The 24,810-nt window shown below is 37.9% G+C and overlaps 1 protein-coding gene across 4 annotated transcripts; it reads left to right on the top strand.

Annotated features, from left to right (window-relative positions):
* Window positions 1–6,505: 6,505 nt before the first annotated feature.
* On the top strand, window positions 6,506–23,978 carry atpaf1 (ATP synthase mitochondrial F1 complex assembly factor 1). 4 transcript variants are annotated; one of them, XM_034016671.3, is made up of 9 exons: window positions 6,506–6,825; window positions 9,487–9,595; window positions 10,625–10,678; window positions 15,828–15,890; window positions 16,270–16,320; window positions 17,077–17,124; window positions 18,822–18,917; window positions 20,290–20,397; window positions 23,556–23,978. In XM_034016671.3, the coding sequence occupies exons 1-9, from the start codon at window positions 6,611–6,613 to the stop codon at window positions 23,724–23,726; spliced, it is 915 nt and encodes a 304-aa protein (XP_033872562.1). In that variant the 5' UTR covers window positions 6,506–6,610; the 3' UTR covers window positions 23,727–23,978. The 4 variants fall into 4 exon arrangements, with proteins under 4 accessions (XP_033872562.1, XP_033872569.1, XP_058887905.1 ...); XM_034016678.3 differs by lacking the exon at window positions 9,487–9,595 and having other exon boundaries at window positions 6,508–6,825; XM_059031922.1 differs by lacking the exons at window positions 6,506–6,825; window positions 9,487–9,595 and adding an exon at window positions 8,086–8,259.
* The last annotated feature ends 832 nt before the right edge of the window (window positions 23,979–24,810 follow it).

Below are 24,810 nucleotides of genomic sequence, written 5' to 3'. Positions count from 1 at the left end.
ATTTTTTAATAACATTTTTAAAATACTAAACCTTAAAATGAATTGTTAAAAAATAAACTTGTTTTACATGTTTTTAATTATGTTTTCCAGTGTTTTTCTCAACACTTTGTCTTCAATTGTTAAAAAAATAATCACTGCTAGTTCTACAATTTCTCTGTTATGTCACTGTAGCAGGGTAGTGGCAAGGAAGCTGCAGTTTAAGTGCTAAAGCACACTTTAATAAACAAAATAACACAAATAACAAACAAAAGGGCACAAGGGCCAAAACAAAAAGTTCAAACAAAACACTGCAAAAACTGCTTCTACCTCTCCTAAACAGATGATTTCTGGCTTTTTATGCAGGTGGCCACTCCCCAGTTAGCACCAATCTGCACTAACTGGAGAGTGGCCACACCCATGGTTGCTGGCAGAGGCATTATTAACTGTGTGCCTGCCACAGTCACCATGTATTATAACAGATACTACACACCAAAACTGTATAGGCTGTAATTCTACATTGGGTTTCTAGTGACATTGATAAATCACTTGAGCTGATGATGTATATGTCTTGTGATTTATGTCACCAGAAACACTCAGTAGAATTAAAGACTTATTAGGCATAGTTGGATGAGCATTATTCCTAATATTGTTGTTGCTGTTAAGATTACTTAAACATATAAAGAATCAGCACAGCGTACATAAAAAAGCAACTCAAGGTGATCAAATTGATTTATGTGGCAGACGCCTTTATCCAAGGAGACTTACAGGTGTAATAATACATCATTAAGCTTTGTCTAGTGTTTGTTTGAAATGTAATGTTGGTTCTTCATTACTCCATAAAGTCACATTTTTATATTTTACCTTTTGAAAATAAATGTATGACTTGTTTTCCTTCAGCTAGTCAAGAATCAGTCACTTTCCAAAGTGAGATTAGCTCTATAGTTGGCAGTGTTTACAAACCATTCTTATACCTCAGTGTCATTCACTATATGCAGTTCCCAACACAGTCTTTTTAAGATTTATAAGCTCAGCTCTTGTAGATCATTTTGAGTTGCCTTTAGCCCCAGACATCATTGAAAAGTAAATAAAACCAGTCCCTCAAACCTGACTTATCTACGCGGTTCAACGTGCATTAGAACTGGAATTCCATTCAGCTCTCTGAAGTAATAACCCCATCATTTACTATAAGCCCTTTAAACTCCAATACAGTAATTACCAAAACAGTATATACTAAATCAAGTTTAAGTGTGCAGTAATTATTCAAAAGCAGGACCCTGTTTCCTTTTAAATGGTTTATTTAGAAGCTGTGGTATTTCAATTATCACTCGTCTCTAACACAGATCCAGGAAGGGAATATAAATATACTAATGTCTGTGTGTGATGGAAATACCGTTCTATTTGCTGCACAGCAAACATAGACACATCATTTATACTGTAACTGGAAAAACAACTCCCATGGCAACACTCCTTAGCTCAAACATTCTTTACACAAATCAAACAGCCAGAGGCCTCAGACAGCGCTGAGATACAGGGCAGTCTGGAAAGAGGCTTTCATCAGTCAGAGGAAATAGGAAGATGTGCTGCACCCTAGTGACCAGTATGTGCAAGTTGGAAAGAACAACATTTCTTTAGCCTAGTGTACTAACGTACTGTATAACATAACAATATATGTTTACTTTAACATGAGACATATGGAGCTAATAGAAGTGTAAAACAGGTAAGCTTTACAGCAGTATTTTGTTAGTACATTCAACTTTGTACTTGACAGAAGAGTAGTAAGTTGTTCCTTGTAAATTGAGCCCGTTTTCAACTATGCTCTTTGTCAAGTCCCCTGTATCAAGACAACCAATATCTTTGGGAACATCTTCACCTTTTCTGTGCCAGTGGCGGAGGAACAGCCAGTGCCACTGCACAGGGGTCCACGCACTCAAAGGGGCCTGGAGGAGTCTGGAAGTTTGGAAGAAATGTTTTTTACTGTGATAGGCTCAAGGTCTTGCTTCAGCAATGGAAGTGAGGGATGTAATTAATGATCATCTTTTAAGAAACCAAAGTGATAATTTGATATCAATTCAAATTGTCCAGGCTGTCAAATAAGCAAACAGCAGTCTAGAAGTTTCAGGAATATTTTGGACTTGAAAGAAACATTCTTTAAATTACCCATAAGGTTTGTGAATAAGGCCCAGTGATAACTGCATTAGTACAGCAGTACACCAATGGGGATTTTCACAATGATCTGTAAAGAATGGATTCAGTGAGGCCATGTGCTCACCTCTAGACCAGTATGCCTTTCAGGTGATCCAAAACATTAAAAGAAATTAAGACACCCCCTCCCCTCTCCACTGCTTTTCCCTCTAAAGCATTCTGTTCCGATGTTTTTCCATCATTGCAATGTCTGTATGTCTCGGTCTTGAAGCTAACTAGCAGAGCACAACCTCTCTCTCTCTCTCTCTCTCTCTCTCTCTCTCTCTCTCTCTCTCTCTCTCTCTCTCTCTCTCTCTCAGTGTCTACATGTTGTGTCGCCCAGTGTCTACATGTTGCACGATTGTAAATGAAGTTGTTCAAAGTAACAAATGTAAGGCTGTAGTTCATGTATACCCTATACGTTAACATTACAGTATGTACAGTATTTATTGAAAGTAGTCATGACAGGATGTGCTATAAATACGACCTAATATATCTATGTAAATACAGCAGATGTAGTTAAGTAATATAATATTGTTGTGAAGAGATGAAGAGTTAACACACCTTTTTCAGGGAGCAGGGGGTGTTGGAAAGCAAACACAAGAGGAATAGGTAGGTTTCTATTGGCATGGTAACTATATTTGCTGGTTTGATTGTCTCATGATTGCATTTAGTTCTGAAACTCCTGATGTCAAATCTACTAAGGAACTAAGCAGTCAAACTCGATGATATACACAAAATTCTTTTAAAAAAATAAAATATCTGCAAATACCTGTATCCTTCGGAGCTCCCTAAACATGTTCTGTAAGACAAAAGCAATAACACAACATGAAACTAGTATGGTGTAATTTAAATGATATTGTAGCAAACCTTTTCTTTTTAATTAGAGTTAAACCTTTAATAACCTTTAAACTAGATTGTGGCCCAGATAGTCTTGTGTTTAACTAGGCTTATATATTATTTGTTTTTGTTTAATTTAAACAGTGGTGTCCCTAGATTTCACAGTCTTTGCAAGCAAGTGAGTCTTTTGGAACGTTTCAATTTCCTCAGTAAGGTTATTATGTTTTTCCCCTGTCTTTAACCTCTTTCATTTGCTGTGAAACAGTAAACAATTCTGTATCAAATACACGTCCCAGCTTACAGCATTCTTATACTGAAGACATATCTGCTCTCTTCTACTGAATATAGGTGTACTTGCCTCGTCTTCATCCTGGTTTAATGTTTCATTCTCTTCAATTTCAGCCTATTTAAGTCTGGCCTTTTCCAAAACAGCTGCTTCCTAGATATCCAAGAAATGGTACATGTTACACACAAATACAAAACTAGATTCAATCTTTTAGATAGCTGCTACAAAATGTATCTTGTTACAGAAGCCCTGACACAATATAGACAAAATCAAATCAGCACTTCAGCTTTAGAAATATGTAATGCAAATGAAATAATTCAGTGGCGGAGAATGCCTGTAGTGCTGGTTTTGTTCCCAGCGCTATATTTCGCATTCTGAGTCCCCACAGTTGAAGAATGTTTTGGTGTTAAATAGCAGCAGAAGTCCGGTTTGGCTTACGCTTTATAAATTGTAATTGAAACTCTTCCAGGGCCATAATTGTAAGTTTTTCAAGTTATTTACAGTACCGACACAAATTATGGAAACAACAAGGGATTTACAGAACGACTGGGGGTAGAAATCATATTGGCCATTTTTCTTCACTCAGAGTAATAAAATATATTGGTAACAGTAACATATTTTGCATATTTTTAAAGAGGAGATGGTTATCTATTCAGGGATCCCAATATATTTAGTGAGGAAAAATGGACAATACAATCCCCACCCCAGTCTGTCTGTAAATCATTTGTTTTTCCATAATTTGTGTCAACACAGTATGTTTGGCAAAAGATCACCTTGTTTGAAATTCTCTTAGGCAATCTAGGTGGGCAACGTGTGAAGCAAGTCTCAATATCAGAGAAACAGAACTCGGAATTCATAATGATTTCCAATAACATAAAAATATAATGTTTTTTCTAGCTACTCATTGACTGTTGATGTATTTTAATTGTTGACAAACAAAAACTTTTACCTCTGGTATATTTATTCATCTCAAAGTACTTCAGAGGATGTGTAAAGCAGAGCCTACACACAAGTGGTGTAAAGAAGAGACTACACACAAGTGGTGTAAAGCAGAGACTACACACAAGAGGTGTAAAGAAGAGACTACACACAAGTGGTGTAAAGAAGAGACTACACACAAGAGGTGTAAAGAAGAGACTACACACAAGTGGTGTATAGAAGAGACTACACACAAGTGGTGTAAAGCAGAGACTACACACAAGAGGTGTAAAGAAGAGACTACACACAAGTGGTGTAAAGCAGAACCTACACACAAGAGGTGTAAAGAAGAGACTACACACAAGTGGTGTAAAGCAGAACCTACACACAAGTGGTGTAAAGAAGAGACTACACACAAGAGGTGTAAAGAAGAGACTACACACAAGTGGTGTATAGAAGAGACTACACACAAGTGGTGTAAAGAAGAGACTACACACAAGAGGTGTAAAGAAGAGACTACACACAAGTGGTGTAAAGCAGAGACTACACACAAGTGGTGTAAAGAAGAGACTACACACACGTGGTGTAAAGCAGAGCCTACACACAAGAGGTGTAAAGAAGAGACTACACACAAGAGGTGTAAAGAAGAGACTACACACACGTGGTGTAAAGAAGAGACTACACACAAGAGGTGTAAAGAAGAGACTACACACAAGTGGTGTAAAGCAGAACCTACACACAAGAGGTGTAAAGAAGAGACTACACACAAGAGGTGTAAAGAAGAGACTACACACAAGTGGTGTAAAGCAGAACCTACACACAAGTGGTGTAAAGAAGAGACTACACACAAGAGGTGTAAAGAAGAGACTACACACAAGTGGTGTAAAAAGAGACTACACACAAGTGGTGTAAAGCAGAACCTACACACAAGTGGTGTAAAGAAGAGACTACACACAAGTGGTGTAAAGAAGAGACTACACACAAGTTTTGGCACAATGCATAGTTACTGTGCGTTAACTCGTAGCCAGCGGCCAATGTACAAACTTAAATTTATTTTGGTTTATTTTAGTTTAGTTTTGAGCAAACACAGTGATCAAACTTCCTGGCCACATGCTTTTTCTTTTTTTCCTCTAAAGGTGATTGTAGGGCCTTGAGCTGTGTATCTGAAAACTCATTTAAGATATCTCATTTAAAGCTCCATTTAAAGATATCTGGACATCATTTTGAGATAGCTCTAAATCTATTTTAGATATCTTAAGAGGTATCTTTAAATATTCAAATATATTGTAGCGATCTCGGTTAAGGCAGGCGCATCACACAGGGCGAGGCAATCCACACACAGGGCGGGCATGAACTCAAAACCTCTCGCACTAAAGTATAGCGCCGATATCGCTGTACAAAAAGAGCCAGTACAACGGCCTGAGCTAAAATTCACTCCTGTGAGAATTAGCCTAGGCTAAAACTCACCCCTGTCAGGGCAATTCTCACCCCCAGGGCTGTGCAGGTTTTTTGAGATTTTAGCAATCAGAAAGACAAGAGTATATGTGTCCTTAGTGTGATTTAACCTTTTTGTTAGGTTAAATAAATTATTATTTTAATTTATTATTTTAATTGAATTTACTTAGTATCCTTAATTTTAATCACAGAGTGAGATTCACGTTTGTATGTGTGTGTGTGTGTGTGTGTGTGTGTGTGTGTGTGTGTGTGATTTGTTTTATTGATAGTTACGTTTAAATTATTATATTTTAATAAGCAGTACATTATATATATATATATATATATATATATATATATATATATATATATATATATATATATATATATATTCAAATGTCATTCGTGTACAGCTAATTTTATACAATTCTTTAAACTGAGGTGCACACTCGTCAAACATCTTTTTATATGGTCATCTTATAATAAAAGAAAGTGATCCACTCTATATTTATTTCGAATAAAAAGTTATTATCTGTATTATTTAAAACATTGCTGTTTATATTATATGTGGTAACGCCATTGTCTATTTTTAGTTTATAAAAAAACAGAAAAATATGAATGGTTCATCTTTTAATGTTAACTATCAGTTTAACTTATTTTATAAAATGTTTGTGAACAGTATACTGTAATATTTTTTTCAGGTAGAATAGTACTTATCTTTAAAATATATTTTCATATGTGGGTGACAAGTGCAACAGTAATTTTTTTTACCTATGGTCGGCACTAGGACCCTGTGCTGGTGGGGGGTGCCCAGTGGCCGGTGTTTTGTGACTCCGAGGTGGGGCAACCCCAGTTAACTGTTCACTTTGACAATAGCACTACTTACGTTCAAACTTGGCAGAACATTTCTGTCCTCACCGGAACTCATGATTCTGCGCTGCTTGCGCACCCCCGCTAGCCGGAACAACATTAATGAGCGACAGAGTGGAAAGCAAGATGGCAGCGGCCATGGTGCATATGTGCTGCTTATATCGGGGGATGCTGGCGGTCAGGAACACGGGAATCCGACCTTTAATCCCCGGAGTGGCTCCGCTACAGCTCCGGGCATTCTCTGTGCGCAAAGAACCGACGCTGGAGGAAAATCCTTTCTATAGCAAATACGGGGACAAGATCGCACAGCTACGGAGGTGAATTCTTTAAGAATGAAGTGTCTGTGTAGGTCAAAGTAACACAGCTGAGAATGAAGCAGATTTATATCTTGTACCTGTACGTTGATTAAAATAATGTTTTGATGGTCCTGGGGAGCGATAATAATTAAGAATGAAAATGGATTGATGCCGTGTGACATGAAATGAGAACATAAAAAAACGCCATATATATAGCTTGTTTTATAGTCCTTTTGAAATACATTTTGGCAGTTTTGACTGCTAAATGACGGAATCGGTCTGCTTGTATTGCGTCACATTGTATATACATCTCCATATTTCGTGTCAGGTAAGACAGCTGATTTGGCAGGCTTTGATAGAGGACTGAAACTTAACTAGGTGTTCAGCTGGCAGATGCTTCCCTGATCAAGGCTACACCTGAGTTGAAAGTCATGACTACATCCAGTATGATACGTTTTCAAGAATCCTGCTAAATGTTCACTCACAACTCTGAAGGAATTGAAGGCAGTGATCATTAATGAAGAATGTGAACACCTTAAACAGACTTATTGACAAGCTGTAGATTATTTCATCATATAACTTTAACTAATTGTATTTTTACATTCATGGTGTGATGTATGTCACTTATGTACCACTTCATTATGGTCTGTCAAAGACATTAGAAATAATTTGAAGCAAAACAAAGGATCTTGGTCTATAGTTATCATTCATGTGTGAATAAATGGCTTGATTTGTTTGTACGCATAAAGTTTAGAATTGTCACAGGGATAAATTAATCTTGGTTTATCAATCTTGTATAAGGCACATTTCTAAGTAATAGGTGATTATAAATCTTAACGTTACTAATGTTGTTCGCAAGTGGACATTTGCATTTAAAACGCCCCTATGTAGCCATATATGGAGGGCTTCTGATTTTCAATTTTAACCTATAAAAACCGATAAAACAAAATGAAATTGGTGGATAGCCAATAAACACCGGAAACCACAGGAAAAACTGTGGAAATGGTAAATCAATTCATGTTGACTTCACCCCTTTCCCATAAAAAAATAAAACCTACTACTACAAAATAATAATAATAATAATAATAATAATAATAATAATACATACTTACATACATACAGTTCCCTGTGCTGATGGGCAATGTCCCGCCTTCCTGGCTTGTATCTATCATTGATTTGTTCTGAATGCTTTAAACCCGCCCCAACTACTGAGTGACAGCACGTTCCTACATTTCTATTGGAGACTCCACTTGCGAGATTTAAAACGAGATTACAATCAGGAATGGAGGCTTGTTCGTGGGATTTAAAGTTGTATTACATTTAAGATGCGGCGGAGTTAAAACAGAATTGCAAATTGTGGCGAAATGTAAAAAAAAATGCCTACACACAAAAACCCCAGAAGAATGTGCCCATAACCATAAGGATTTTGTTGAGGAAGACAGCAAAGGAAAGAAGGTACAAGTACTGTCGCGTTAATACTATACATGTTTTGACAGAATAAAAACGCTCAAGCGTTTTGGAAAGTAATCGAAAACACTAATTCCGTACAGTATATAAAAAACGAAAGCCCTGAAAAAAACAATTTACATAAAACTTGAAAATAACTCAGAATAAGCACCGAAAAATAAAATGAATAAACACCGAAAAACAGAAGCCCTACATATATGGTAAACGTAGTCATCTGTCGTTGCTCCGTTCTGTCTGAGTGTCCACTTTGCTGTTTTGAAGAATACATTAATCATGATGGGTTCTGTACAGTCTATAGCAGTCAATCGGCTGTTCTTACCGGCAGGGAAAGTAACGAGGACATAAGTGTGCTAAAACTAAGAGGCTTGTTAATGACTAGTTATGTCTATGTAAGTTCTGTCTCTTGAAAGCTACCACTGGCCAAAAAGCCAATATTATAGGATATGTGTGCTTGGCTGATCTGTGCAACCTAGGACCTAACATCTAGCGCAATTGCATTAGGACTGCCTTTAGAAAGCAATATATTGCAAAATGTCATATTGAAACAAAACTCTCCAAAAAGCAGCATTAGCAAAGTCTATCATTAATGACTTATTACTGTATGTGGATTTATAGAAAAATGTTTCTTAGTAGCCTACACACCTGCTACAACTTATCATACTAATGTCTTGTGTAATTACCAGCACAGCTAAAACAAGGGAGACACAAAAACATGACCTTCTGTTTATTAAGTAATAATCATGGCAGTGGAAACCAACATACTACTGCCTAAATATCAATAACAATATTAATAGCATATATGGTATATAACATCAATCATTTATGAAAGAATGATATGCGACAAACATCACAATTTCAGCAATACTTGCATTGATAACATCAACCTAATGTGAATGTTATTATTTTAGGTATTGCAGTGATTACAGCTCTTTAGCTGATTTAGTAGGAGTTTGCTCTTATCTTGCTGTACAAGCATTCTAACATAAGGAAACGATCGTACGCCTGGTCCAGAGTGCGCGTGAGTCTACGAACATTCTCACGCAAACGTCAGTGCTGATAAAATCACATACTGGAATGTGCGCACGCAGGGCTCAGAAGGGAATACTTGTGCGTGCAGGATTGATAAATCTAGGTCCTGGAGAGCCAGTAACAAGAATCCAAGATGTACGACAGTATGCTAAGCTAAGTTTCCTATTACGCTGTTATTTATTTCAGATTAAAACCTCAAGAGTTTGAGGCCTGCATAGAGAAGAGAAGGGAGTTGAAAAGGCAGCCACTTGGCCAGTCCCAACAGGCTGAGTTTATCAAGCTCATTGAAGAGGAGGTGTGTACTGTAGCCGTAAACAAGACCGTGCTGAATATTTCTGAAGAATTTGAAATATTTGCTTATTTTCTGATGTCAGTCCTTTTAAAGGTTGAAGGCACCATTTTGGCCGCAAAGAACGAACCTAAAAATCTATTCATAAGTACAGCCAACTCGCAATAAATATCTACTAATTAACATTCACTATCTATAATTCATTTACATACATCTAATGCCTGGTGGAATCACCACTATGGACTAATAAATTTCATCATGGTTTGCAATCTTATTGAAATCTATCTTGTCAGGCTTTATGTAAACATTTACACTACACTAAAATAAGCTGAAAGAACTGAATCTGTTTAGCCTAGAACAAAGAAGAATTAGGTGGGCATGACTGAAGTCTTTAAAAATCTTAAAAGGAACTGACTTGATTAACCCAAAGCAATTATTTAAGCAGCGTAGGGAAACCTTGACCAGAGGACAATGTTTTGAAATTCAGTCTAGATAGACTTAGGACAGAGGGAAGGACACACTTCTTCACACAGAGTGGTGAGAGTATGGAATGGCTTACCTACTCATGTTGTTGAGGCAGAATCCCTTGGATCCTTTAAGACTCAAAGTTCTGAGATCAATTTGCTACTTGGAACTCGACAAGCATAGAAGGGCCGAATGACCTGCTCTCATTTTCTTATGTATCTTACCTGCAGTAAACTCAAATAAAATGTACCATTTTCATTTACTGTTGGGAAAATTCACAAGGACCCATTAAATAGAAACTGACATTCAGATATGGTATAATTAATCTCTGCATTGCTAAAACAGTGACCCAGAGTTCGTAAAATACACAGTAAAATAAACTATTTAAGGAACACTCCAAAATAAATGAATGATACACTGAATGGCTCATATCTGTCATATGTTTAACTGATTGGCTAAACATTTAGTACCAGTAAACTAAACTGAAACGCGAAAGGAAAATAATTGTAGCAATTACACTGATTGTAGATTGTAACTGATTGTAACTTTTTTTTTTTTTTTCAATTTTAGTCAGAAAAGCTTGGCAAACGGGCATCTGGAAGTGGAGGGTTTTCCAAAGATAAGGTACAGTAAGCAAGGCTAGTGGAAATTGAGGAATGTGTACAGTGCCAGAATGTTGATTTACCCTCCTTTGCTGAGGCACTTCGTAACTGACATCCAGCTGTAAAACCAGGCAACTCCAACCTGGTCACACGACTTATCCATCAGAATGTTCATTATGGGTGTGAGTAATGCTTGGTTTTGAACCTGGGTTCTGATTGTTCCTGAATTTCTAACATGTTTTTTTTTTATATATATTGCACCATTAAAAAGTGTTTCAGTTTCAACCTGAGTAGACAACCTACAACCTCAAATTTACCGTGACCTCTGAATTTAGTTATCTGTTATTGAATTTTACTGAGTGTAGCGATCGCGGCCTCCATCCTTCCAGGTATTTTAATGCTGCACCTCCGTCGGTGCACAAGAATGAACACAGCAGACTGAAGCCTATCACTGGAAAAGCAGTGATTGGTTACTATGAAGGAGAGCCAAAGCGTGAGGCTTCTGGGAGTTTGAGTTCTTCTAAAGCTGTTTTCAAAGTCTCTGCTTTTCTTAAGGTGACTTCTTCAGGTAGAATTTTTGGTATTGAAATATCAGGAATTTTGTTCTGATAAAAAGAAAAATATAAATCTGGGACCTTCTTACTTGCTCTTATACCTTGTTTCCATGGACAGCCAACTCGAGTCGACTCACGTGCACTCTAATTCGTCTGAATTCTCCTCGAGGAGGCGTTTCCATGGATTTCCGAGTTATCGGATATCACTTGAGTTGGGGAGGAAATACTTGCGAGTTAATGGTCAAGATCTGCATTTGCTGCAGACGGTATTACAGTAAAATTGTCAGTGATTTGAAAGATAAATCCATCTAGATATTCTTTCGCATTTGTTTCATGCAGTGCATATACGTCTGGCAGACTGGTATGCAGAACAGGGAACGAAGCACCGGACAAGGGAAATAAGAGAATGCCGGTGATGAAGCCAATTTGCGTGAAAACATTAAAAGTAGACTGGACATTTCCATCAAAGGATTTTAAAAAATCTGGAATTGATCTGATGCGATCAGAAACCCAGAGGCACTGTAAACTGCGCCTGTTACTGTAGTAGGACTGTTCTTTTTTTATGTTAATCATTTTTCGTGTTACATTTTTTTTTTTTTTTTTACAAGGGTTTAATTAAATAACAGCCAAAATTGTTTATGCCAGACTTGTTAGAAAGTCTGTAACAAAATGGTTGATTGTTATTGTCGATACGTTGTAGATATTACTAAAGACACCCTCCGTGCAGGTATCGCAAAGTCCATAAACAAAACAAAAACGTTAAAATAAGTTAGTCGTGCACCGTATAAAAATGAGCTGATTCATATGCACATGCGGCTCTTTTGCAGATCAAGATCAAGAGAAATGCTGGGTGACGTGCTCCCGGAGAAATGCTGGGTGACGTATACTTTGGCTCCAGTGAACAGAATAAAGAATAATAAACAAACGTGAAAGAAGAGAGAACAAGTACAGTTTATTATTTTGGTTCTCCTATATTCATTCATGTTTATTCTTTATTCTCTCACCTTTTCTCTCTTTTGTCTCTTTGAGCCTGCATGCAAGGACATTTTGTCACTTGATGATCTTCGACACCGCACGCTGGTGCATGCGTATTTTGATCACCTCGAGGAAAAGCCATTTGTGCAGTTGAAAATACAGTAAGATTCATAATTTTGAATTAAGTGCTCATTCGTTTCGTGGAGACAATGACATTTAGTAAGCCTTCCATAGATAATAAGCGGCAGTATGAGGATGAAAACCGAGGCTTTAAGCCAGAATGGGAGGAAGTGTTTGCTTTCACAGAAACAGAGGTAAACCTCTGTGTCTCCTCTGCAACAAATTGCTTACACATGACAAGGCGAGCAACCTGAAACCTCATTATGAAACATTTTCATTTGAATATTCTCCTGGATCAGACATGAGGAGAAACAAGCTGACCTCTTTAAAACCACGCCTCAGCAGTCAGCAGATGCTCCTTTCAGCATTCAGTAAAGAAGCTGATGTAACGACTCAAGCCAGTTTTGTTGTGGCATGGAATATCGCTTATGCCAAGTCCTTAGACCATTGCAGAAGTGGTGGCAATTTTTGAATCCAGATGACAAGAAACATCAACGACTAGTAAGCCAGATTCCATCTTCAAGGCACACTACGGAGAGGCGCATCTCCGAGATCAGTGCTGCTGTTTCAACGAAGATGCAGAATGACTTAAAAACCTCACTGGCGTTCAGCTTAGCACCTGATGAGTCCACTTAGTGTTAGTGTTGCAACTGATGGAGCTCCGGCAATGTTGGGAAAAAATGTAGGCCTGGTCTCTTGGAAAAGTGATCCTAAGTTCCCTGCATTATACATCGTGAAAATCTCATGGGCAAATATTTCAAATATGAAAATGTCATGATGACGGTCCTACACATTGTCAGTTTCATCTGCACGAACGGGAAGACAGTTAAAAAATTTCATCGAAGAGCTTGATCTTGAAGATAACCCCGACGACGTCTCCTCCTTTGTGGGGTGAGGTGGCTATCAACCACAATGTCTTAACCAGGTTTGTGGAACTGCTGGAACCAATCAAGGTGTTCCTTGAAAAAAAAAGGGAAAGTCCTGTCCACAACTTGAGGGTCCACAGTGGTTGGCAGACCTGGTATATCTCACTGATGTTGTGCAGCACCTGCAATCTCTAAACCTGGCACTCCAGGGACAGGGTAAGTTAATTTCTGACACTACACAGACAGTCTTCAGTTTCCAGAACAGGCTGAAGCTTCTGCAGAGGGACTGAAAGTCGAGAGACTTTAACCACTTTTCTCGCCTCAACAATATGGAAAAAATATTCCCTGAAATCAAAGTAGAAGAGCAGAAACTGGAGGAATATAACAGCAAATTGCTAGGACTGCTTTATGACTTTTGTCGCAGATTTGAAGACTTGCAGAAGTTGAAACCCTGCTTTCTGGTGGATCCATTCATGCTTGATGTGATCAACGACGGCTGTCCGATCCCCAGACCTTTGGTAACAAACACATCTGCTGTGGAAATGGAACCACTGGAACTCCAGGAGGATGAGGGTCTAAATATGGTGCAGATGGTGCAACTGAAGAAGACAACAGTGTGACTCATATCAATATTCGGCACAACATACTGCTGCGAGTCGCTCTACCCCATGTTCAAGTTCGTGAAAGCGATACACCGTTCTGTCCTTACTGACCAACACCTCACAGAACTCCTCCATACCGCCCTGACAGCATATCAGCCCGACTTCAAGCAGCTCACGTCCATGATGGAGACCCACAAGGTGTCCAGCAACAACTAGCAGTGTTACGGTGAGTAGTATGTGAATCTTCTTTTTATAAAATTGCAGTGTTGATGCTAGACTGGAGAATGCATGTTTAAATGTTATATTGCAGGTCTGAAATTATTATATTTATATATCCTATGTCTCGTCATGAGCAGGTACTGTACTGCATTTGTCATCCACAAAGTACAGTGGCTCTCAAAAGTATTCACCCCCCTTGGACTTTTCCACATTTTATTGTGTTACAACATGGAATCAAAATGGATTTAATTAGGAGTTTTTTGCCTTAAAGTCCATAATGTCAAAGTGAAAAATAAAATCTACAAATTGTTCTAAATTAATTACAAATATAAAACAGAAAATAATTGATTGCATAAGTATTCACTCCCTTTGCTATGACACACATAAATAAGCTCTGGTGCAACCAATTGTCTTTAGAAGTCACATAAGAGACCTGGGACTTGGGAGAAGATTCATCTTCCAGCAGGACAATGACCCCAAACATACAGCCAAAGCCACACTGGAGTGGCTTAAAAACAAAAAAGATGTCCTGGAGTGGCCCAGTCAAAGCCCAGACCTCAATCCAAATGAGAATATGTGGAAAGAGTTGAAAATTGCTGTTCACCAAAGTTCCCCATCCAACTTGACGGAGCTTGAGCAATTTTGCAAAGAAGAATGGGCAAGAATTGCAGTGTCCAGATGTGCAAAGCTGGTAGAGACTTATCCAAATAGACTCATGGCTGTAATTGCTGCCAAAGGTGCCTCTACCAAATATTGACTCAAGGGGGTGAATACTTATGCAATCAATTATTTTCTGTTTTGTATTTGTAATTAATTTAGAACAATTTGTAGATTTTTCACTTTGACATTATGGACTTTTTTGTTTTGATCAGTGGCAAAAACTCCTAATTAAATCCATTTTGATTCCATGTTGTAACACAATAAAATGTGGAAAAGTCCAAGGGGGGTGAATACTTTTGAGAGCCACTGTAATTCATACAGTATAAAGGGACATAATGGAAACACACCATAGTGTTACATTTAAATTTTAATAAACTGCAGATCTACAGTACGATAGAAAATTACATACTAAACTGTGTTAGGCGCTCCAATGTTCTCCCTTGTTCTTGTGTGCTTTGCTGCCATCTAGTGTCAAGATAACAACTACATGCGTAATGCAAAATTCCGTTGTTGGAGAGAGTTGAAACAATATTTAAAACCATTGCTCGCAAACATGTCTTGCAATATGTGTCTTGCGGCGCTCTGCCGTATGAAGATTTTGGGGCTTGTAGGGTCAGGAAGTTTGACCACCCCTGTTTACGAGTTACTGTAAGAGATACTGTTTTAGCAGACAGGTTTTTGTTAAGTAAACATTTATTTGAATCTTTTTGGAATTAAAAGATAAATGCAAAACTGCATGGCTTATTCATTTGTGACTGTGCTATGTGAAAAACGGCAATTCAAAATCCACCAAGGTAGAAAATCTGTCAAATTTAATACCAGCCAAAGTGTCCTGTTATACGGTATGTTCCCAACCCCGACAACATTTTTGATCGACATTTAGTGATGTAATTTCCTCCCAGCTTGAATTCAGACTTTAGAATTCAGGCCAGCCCGTGGAGTGAAGTCGGACCAGAGAATTGGGGCTCCCGCCCGAATTGAGAGCTAACGCGAGTAATTTAAAAATCATGGAAATGGAGGCGTGGGAAGGTAACTCGAGCATGTACCCGGGTTATGTGGTTCATAGAAACGTCTTAATAGTACTCAAAGATTAGTGCCAGTTGGGTCTTTGAAACTATGCATGTACCTCAGACACTCCCCAATAACACCTACCTCTTGTTTTGCAATGTTTTCAGACTTTGGGATCCATCCTTAATGTAGATATGGTCAAAGAGAAGACAGCAGAAGAAATAGGCCAGGTGCGTATTCACTGGAAAAAATACACTTGTTCCGGTGGTTATACAAATTTCTACTAAACACTTGTACCAACCAACATGGCCTGTGTATGTTTCTCAACAGACGACGCAGCTGTAGAAACTGCTCTTAAGACTTGTGATCATGTAAACAATGTCCATTGTGGCTGTCGTTTTCCTGTTGCTAATAACATTCCAGATGTGTATGCATTTACAGTGTTTTTAGTATACTTGCATTTATAATTGTCAAGTATAGTTTTTTGTCAGATTTACAGTCTAATAAATAAGATACCTATGTGACGGGGTGGGGCGGGCAGAATGGGAGCCTACCATAATCTTTTGTACGGCAAAGAAATTCAGTTAAAATGCTGCTTCTTTTTTACAGATATGGATGCACTATTTTGCCACTAAGGACACCATTTGTGCAATTATTCCTGTAAGTTTATTGACTTTCTAAGAATAGAAAAATACAAAACTTTGATGTTACAAAGTAGTAAGTTAATTTCAGGCTTTTTATCTTGCGAGTTCTGTAAATGTTGTCAACTCTATACAATCAGACTGCTCAACATTAGAAATCTGCATTGCTAATAAATAGATTCATAGATGGATACTCCACAAATGATCACAGAGTGCTATAGCTGTTCCACGAATGAGGATGAGACCGAATAACACAAGAGCCCCAACAATGTGCTCAGTCATGAACGTTCATGGAGTATTCTGTTCATGTAACAACTACAATGTATGTAAAAGAAAGTATGCTAAGCCCAAATGAAACAGCTGGATTTAGAGAATCACCTTCCTGAGATCAAGCTCTGCATCAGTTTAGCAATCTGGAACAATGAGATACTGGCATTGGATTTGAATGAATGCAAGGCAGATTACAAAATGAGACCTGGTAAGAGAAATATTCAAACTTTAGCGCAGAATGTAAGTTTCTGCATATATTTTGAAGAGGGGACAATGATCTAGTCAGTGATATGTAAAGAAGGCGGCATGTAAAAATGGTAAAACAAATTGCTTCTAACACTTACCGGTTGTTGGCCTAAAACTTCAGAGTAATTTCACGTGCTTGATTTGAACCCAGTATTAAAAGGCTAGTGTATTAATCTATTGAGCTAACCAAGCCCCCTCATGGAATGTACTGTGGTCTACACAACCAAGAATTTTATGATATTTCTCTTTTGTTTCTCAGGGAGAAAAATTTGAAACAATGTCCGACAGAGGAAAGAACTGTCCCACAGTAAGTAGGGTGTATTTTTATAAAACAGAATAAAATATGTGGTGACTTGCTTATCCTTTGTTTTAGTTGATCAATGATTAATCACACCTGTGGGCAATGATCAATGAAAAAATAATTGATCGATATATAATCTTGCCTCCTTGAGTGCCGTATCAAACGGTGCACGAAAAAGAAATCTTGAAAAGTGGCAGAGGGTTCCTCTAAAGACCTTGGCAAAAGGGCAACTAGAAGGTATACCCACTATTGTCTGAGAATGAAGAAATAAAGACTGCAACTTGCAACATTTGCTCATAAATGCTTTCCTTTCACGGCAGTACTACAATTGTATTGCACGTAAACTGATTTATCAGAAAATTAACAGCTATATTCATACTTTTTCTGCAACTAACAAATAAAATAGCAGTCAGTAAATTACAGGGAGTTACCTTTTGTTATTCCTAAACTCGAAAGCTTACTTTATACGAACAACGGATCAGTTGAATACAGTATTTTAGGTTGTAGTGCAGCTGGTAATTTACGGCCTTGATGTATTTTTAATCTTTTTTCTTTTGAGACATGGCATTTGGCTGAAGGAAGCATAAACGGGCAGTACAGCTCAAAAGAAAATGTCAGATTACGTCACAAAGTATACTTGTAATTCTCTTTTGAATACAATTTCATATCACTAGCAAACAAGTTTGTTTGATCGTTTCGTAGGTCGGATGATCACTAGAGACCATCAAGTTTAAAACCCCTGTTATGAATTCATACATTTGGTGGAGCCAAAAAGACATTTTTGGACACAGCTGACGATTGTCCAGTCCAGCCTTTAGCTATCTTTATGATTAGAGACATTTTGAATTAAGGAGTTCAGAGAGTACTCAAATAAAGCACTCAAAGAATTTTGGAGTGTTTACTTCACACAGCTGAAGAAGGACATAGTGTCCGAAACGTCCTGAAATTCTTTAGACATGTTTACACCTGCTAAACCTGTTTACTTCTCTTTTCGTCTATCTGTCTATTTATTCGAGATATATGTGTTTGCTTACTGGTGACATGGAATTCTTAACCCTGCTATTTTAAGTTGTTTGTTTCATTTGCAAAAATGATAAGGGCTATACCTAAAATCACTTAATGAAATCTTTTGATTTTAGATTTTACCTTCTGTTTAGTCTGGAAAATGTAGTGATTGTCTCCTAACCTTTCCACATAGAACACCAGGTGTGTGCTGCAGATAAGAAATATTAACCTTATTTTAAAATGTACACCCTGGCTCTTTATTGGTTCCTTACATTAGCTGTATAGGTTTTAATTTTCTTTAAACCCTTGTTATTTTAAAACAGACATCTGGGTACACAAGGTTAATAGAAGTTCCAAGTTGGCTTGCCTTGTCCACCAGAAAGTCCGTTTGCTGCTTTATTTCCTTGTTCATTTCACCCCAGCAGTGCCTTGGGGTTCAAAGCATGTTATTGGCTGAAAGCGTGTCAGTCAGTCAGGGAGCAGCTGACTGGTTATTGGCAGAAGGGGAAACAAGTGAAATAAAAATCTTGTCAAACCCTTTGGTTGTTAAAAATTAGATTATATCAAGTAAACCCCTCAACCCTTTTTATATGGAGTAGGATTGTGGTTTGGAGTGGATGTGCAGTTTATGGCCAGTAGATGGCAAAGTTGTGTTGTGGGTCCTGTTGTTTGAACAGTGTTTCTGCTCTTCTCCACAGTTCTTGTATGCTCTGCCACAGGAGGAGGGTTATGAGTTTTTTGTGGGTCAGTGGTCAGGCAATGAGCTGCATTTCACTTCCCTCATCAACGTTCAGGTGCGTTTACACTAATATTCATTTCATTTATTTGCATTTCTTTTAGTTTGCCTTTACCTGTCTTTGAGCTTACCTAGAGAATCTGAAATTCACAATACCAAAAAAAAACACGTAACACATTCAGATCTGTTTTCTTAACGTTCTTAATTTATTTAGGGGCTTGTCAACTGAATGCAGACTAAATCTGGGGGTACCTGGCAACGTTGTGTTCTGATAGATGCAATCAGTGTCATCCTACTTTAAACTGTGTGATGAACACTTCAACATTAGTGAAAGAAAGACATGCTTTACCTAGCACAGGGAGACTCTAAATACCCAGAAGTGTCGTGCAACAGAAGTGATATACAACTAGCCTAATCCAGCTCCTCACACCAATATAGAACTAACCTAGTTCCAACCCTTGTCCGTTTTTCAGGGTACACAAAATACATATCTGAAAAGACTGTGTTTTAAAATAAGTAGGCATCCATTTAGTACTGTATTGGTTTTGTTGGTATAGTACTATATTTTCAACAGATGAAGTATTTTAATTCAGAACGATATGATAATGAAAATATCACTTGCCAAAAGTGACGACATGTGGATTGTAATACAGGACATACTTTTAAATCTGATACATAAGCTACCCATTCACAGAACTGCATACAATGTAAAAGGTAATACAATTTAGCAAAAGATAAAAAAAAACAACAACGCAGTTTCCAGAATTAAAACAGTATCCAAAGCTGCAGAATATAGTGCTCGATAAGGCCCTAATGTCACAGTTCACTTGCAAATGAAAATGCACAAAAACAACTAAAGATCACAGATTTAAAAAAAATATATCACAGTATCTAAAACTGTTTAATGATTTAACTGTTACATTACAATAGCTTGTCTCTTCGCTTTGTTTTGGCTGCATTTTCGGCAGGTGAAAATGGAGGAAACGCTTTGGAACTGCACAGGGTCTCACTATTTACCGCAAAAAAAACCCACAAAAAAAACAAACGGAAACAGTAAAATATAAAGTAAAATACAATAAAGATATAATTAAAGATAAAATATAAAGAAATTGCCACTGTCATGCATATTCATGAGCAGTCAAGACTGTGGTGTGGTTTGGTAGCAGGTAGATTTATTGTCTGTATCTGTTAATTAATAACAACTGTAGAGGAAAAACAACCAGGCTCTCTCGGCGTGGCTCCCCCGCGCAGCTTGGTTGCACTGTGGAAAAAGAGGCAAACGTTTTGAGATCAGTTGGCTACTAAGAACCAGACAAGCATATCTGGGACAAATGGCCTCCTGTCATTCATATCTTTTTTTATTTCGTTCTTAGTTAATGTTAAATCGTACAGAGTTGTCCTGACCTGAATACTGTTTTCCTGCAATCCAGACGATAGGGCAAAATGCTCCTAGCCAGCTGATTCTCTACCACTACCCTGAACTTCAGAAGGACAAGGGCATCGTGCTCATGGCAGCAGAAATGGACCACAAATTCCTGGTAAGAAGACCGCCTGAAGCAGGGGGTTGTTATTAAAAGCAGGTGGGACCACCCTGGAGATGGAAATGTTTAAGTGGGCACAATGGAAAAGCACAAATTGTGTTCTATACCAGCAGATAATCACTGCCTGCAGGTACAATAAATATTGTGAAGCTAACCAGTTAAACTGGTTTCCAGCTCCTTTTACAATATTGCATTTCAGAACAGGCCCCATCATATTGTACACCTGAGGGTTGGGAAAGGGCACCATTCAGAATGGCATAAACAATACTGCTTTATACAGTACATCCTATCCTGTTCAATGCAATAGGTTGTATGTCACTAGTATGGCGATATGTATAATTTCTACTAGATGGAAACAAAATGTTCATGTTGTATGAAATACAAAGTAGTGTTTATAGTGTGCTATGCATCAGTCAACCAGGGAACAGAATTATGTGATGTGTTGCTTGTCATCATTTGATTTATCACATACAGACGTGCTCAAATTTGTTGGTACCTCTCCACAAAAAACAAAGAATGCACAATTTTCTCTGAAATAACTTGAAACTGACAAAAGTAATTGGCATCCACCATTGTTTATTCCATATTTAATAGAAATCAGACTTTGCTTTTGATTTTTTATTCAACATAATATTGTAAATAATAAAACGAATGAAAATGGCATGGACAAAAATGATGGGACCGCTAACCTAATATTTTGTTGCACAACCTTTAGAGGCAATCACTGCAATCAAATGTTTTCTGTAGCTCTCAATGAGACTTCTGCACCTGTTAACAGGTAGTTTGGCCCACGCTTCCTGAGCAAACTGCTCCAGCTGTCTCAGGTTTGATGGGTGCCTTCTCCAGACTGCAAGTTTCAGCTCTTTCCATAGATGTTCGATAGGATTCAGATCAGGACTCATAGAAGGCCACTTCAGAATAGTCCAATGTTTTGTTCTTATCCATTCTTGGGTGCTTTTAGCTGTGTGTTTTGGGTCATTATCCTGTTGGAGGACCCATGACCTGCGACTGAGACAGAGCTTTCTGACACTGGGCAGTACGTTTCGCTCCAGAATGCCTTGATAGTCTTGAGATTTCATTGTGCCCTGCACAGATTCAAGGCACCCTGTGCCAGGCGCAGCAAAGCAGCCCCAAAACATAACCGAGCCTCCTCCATGTTTCACTGTAGGTATGGTGTTCTTTTCTTTGAAAGCTTCATTTTTTCGTCTATGAACATAGAGCTGATGTGACTTGCCAAAAAGCTCCAGTTTTGACTCATCTGTCCAAAGGACATTCTCCCAGAAGGATTGTGGCTTGTCAGTATGCATTTTAGCAAATTCCAGTCTGGCTTTTGTATGTTTTTCTGTCAAAAGTGGAGTCCTCCTGGGTCTTCTTCCATGGAGCCCACTTTCGCTCAAAAAGCGACGGATGGTGCGATCAGAAACTGACATACCTTCACCTTGGAGTTCAGCTTGTATCTCTTTGGCAGTTATCCTTGGTTCTTTTTCTACCATTCACACTATCCTTCTGTTCAATCTGGGGTCGATTTTCCTCTTGCGGCCGCGCCCAGGGAGGTTGGCTAAAGTTCCATGAACCTTAAACTTCTTAATAATATTTGCAACTGTTGTCACAGGAACATCAAGCTGCTTGGAGATGGGTCTTGTAGCCTTTACCTTTACCATGCTTGTCTATTATTTTCTTTCTGATCTCCTCAGACAACTCTCTCCTTTGCTTTCTCTGGTCCATGTTCAGTGTGGTGCACACAATGATACCAAACAGCACAGTGACTACTTTTCTCCATTTAAATAGGCTGAATGACTGATTACAAGATTGGAGACATGTGTGATACTAATTAAAGAAACTAATTAGTTTGAAATATCACTATAATCCAATTATTTATTATCTTTTCTAAGGGGTACCAACAAATGTGTCCAGGCCATTTTAGAATATCTTTGTAGAATAAGCAATAATTCATCTCTTTTCACAGCTTCTTTGCTTTATTCTATGACATACCAAAGGCATGCAAGTATACATGATAAAATAGCTTTTAATTTCATCACTTTTCAGGAGGAATGAAGCATTATTTCAATGAGCTGTAAGGGTACCAACAAATTTGAGCACGTCTGTATTCCAGTGCCTCTCAATTACGTGGGTGGAGATCGGCCCAAGTCTAATCTAAGCCAAAGGCGTTATTTTCTACTTGCAGTGTCATTGTAAAAGCTGAAGTTAGAACAGCAACACTATTACTGGCCTTTTTAGATATGGCCCCAAGAAAGCTATATTCATGTGTTTGTACGATTTAGTAAACCACATCTTTTAAAATGTAGTTCAACACAGTCAGATTCATTCGTTCTTATTTATTTAACCAGGATATTACCAAAGCCTCATTTACAAGGGGTTCCTGATACAAAACACAAATATGTAGTTCAGATGAATCAGCAACTCAGAATTTAAACACATTACAAAAGAAAAAAAAACAGTTGGGATAAGAGTACTTTAGAAATAGAACCACTGGTAATTAATTGATTCCGAGATATTATAAGGAACATTCAGTGCCTATTGCTAGCAGTGACAAAGTATATGCAACACACAATTTAAAAAAATTGAGAGTGACCGATTTTAAGTCTGGTTTCAAGTTTGCAGGAAACCGATTCAAGTTTCAAGGTAGTTGATTTTTCTGGAAACATGCAGTTTCTTGACATTTTGCTGTTTGTGCACTCCTCTATTTCAGAAGTATTTTAATGTTTTAAAATGTTATTTAAATGGAATGGATTGCAACCACAACTGTACTCCTGTCCCTCCTAAAACAATCGCGTCAACTACCACTTTCTGAGAAGTCTGTCACTTCTCTAGTCGACTACTAGGTACTAGGTACCCTAGTGCGAGCCTTTGGGATGGTCAAATGAATATAATATAGTGACTGTGGTATGGTGTTAGTGAGTGGATCTACTGTAAACAATTAAAATCAATAAAAACAATAATAATAATAATAATAATAAAAAGTTAATAATAATAAGTATCAAATCAGTTTCCAACTGTGTCCTCTGGTCCTGCTGTCTGTGCTGTTCTTGAAATAGTGACTAGGGTTATTGAGTCCTTTTTAAGATTTTAAAAACTCGCTACTGTTTCTCGTTGCTTAACAACAGGTTTATTCATAATTTTTTTCTTCCCCACAGGACGTAACCAAGGCCCAGTGCCTCGCCAATCAGGTGCAGTTGTTCTATGGCACACAACACCAAGAGACCTTCCATTTGGTAGAGCTGTTCAACCACAAGCCTGCTGATTTCAAACACATGTCTGTCATTGCAAAGCTGGAGCAGACCGGGATCTCGCATCCGAGAGCCTAAAACAGGCAGCACTGTCCCGGGAAACACAGACTCTCAGTAAACACTGAAACATTAAGACTCCTAACACTTGGCCTTTTGAAGTAACAAGGAATCAATCAAATTGGGAGGTGAAAGCAATCCTTAGCAGTGAAAGGGTTAAACATAATATAAATGCTGCCCTATAGGTTGATAACCAACATTTTAAAATCTGTTTTCTTATCTCTTGTCAGCACTTGGACTTGATCAACCTAAACTTTCCTGGGATAAGTCACAGCTGTTGTGTGTGTGTGTGTTTCTTTCTTTTTGTTTTTTGTTTTAGTAGAGCATTATACAGCACCATGGAATCACCTGAATTGCAACAGCTACTTACTTTTATGGGTAATCCACAGAGCATTTTACAGCACTGGAATCCCCCTGGATTTCATGAAGCCCCTATCGCTGGTTATCCCGGCAGAGCTAGGCTCTTTATGCAGTCCAAGGTGATTCCCCATTGCTGTAAAATGCTCTGTGGATTATCAAATCAACTCTTAACAACATTAGTGCTTGTCCACTTTTTATTTTTTTCTTTATTTACTTTTAATTTGGCATATGCAGATATTCCAAATACACAATGAAACAAAAAATGCTGTAGCTTCCTGGTACCTAATCCCTTACTGTGCTGTATATTAATTGTGTCCAGTGGTTGGTGCAATCTGACCACATGACCTACAACACAGGAAGTTATAGCTACCAGGCAGCAACAGAATACGGTTTTTAATCATAAGATTTAATGAAAAATACATCAGAATTAAAGGGGAAGAGGGATAAGGTTGCATAAACCAAAAAGAAGAAAATTGAGTTAAATCTCCTTTGGTACAACAGTAGAGAGCATCATACTTTGGTCATGGAAAATACAAGCATACAAAGCTACTTGTGTTGCACCTCTGCTGGTTTAAGAGAACAGTGAAGTCTGGCAGTGAGTGCTAACAGAGCTGAAAGAGACATGGTCTACAGTGTTGGAAATTTGGTTTTAATAAATAAGGGATATTCATAACAAACCATACATGTGCTGTATTCTACACTGGAAACCACAGTCAATAATAATGAAATACATATTTTTTTTAGA

The sequence above is a fragment of the Acipenser ruthenus genome, chromosome 10, assembly GCF_902713425.1.
Source record: "Acipenser ruthenus chromosome 10, fAciRut3.2 maternal haplotype, whole genome shotgun sequence".
NCBI lineage: Eukaryota > Metazoa > Chordata > Actinopteri > Acipenseriformes > Acipenseridae > Acipenser > Acipenser ruthenus.
This window is presented reverse-complemented; position numbering and strand designations above follow the sequence as displayed.

Coding starts and splice junctions, on each gene's coding strand:
- atpaf1 (XM_034016671.3), top strand. CDS start 6,611: ATGAGCGACAGAGTGGAAAGCAAGATGGCAGCGGCCATGGTGCATATG. Junction 9,596..10,624: donor TCAAGCTCATTGAAGAGGAG/GTGTGTACTGTA, acceptor TTTCAATTTTAG/TCAGAAAAGCTTGGCAAACG. Junction 20,398..23,555: donor AAATGGACCACAAATTCCTG/GTAAGAAGACCG, acceptor TCTTCCCCACAG/GACGTAACCAAGGCCCAGTG.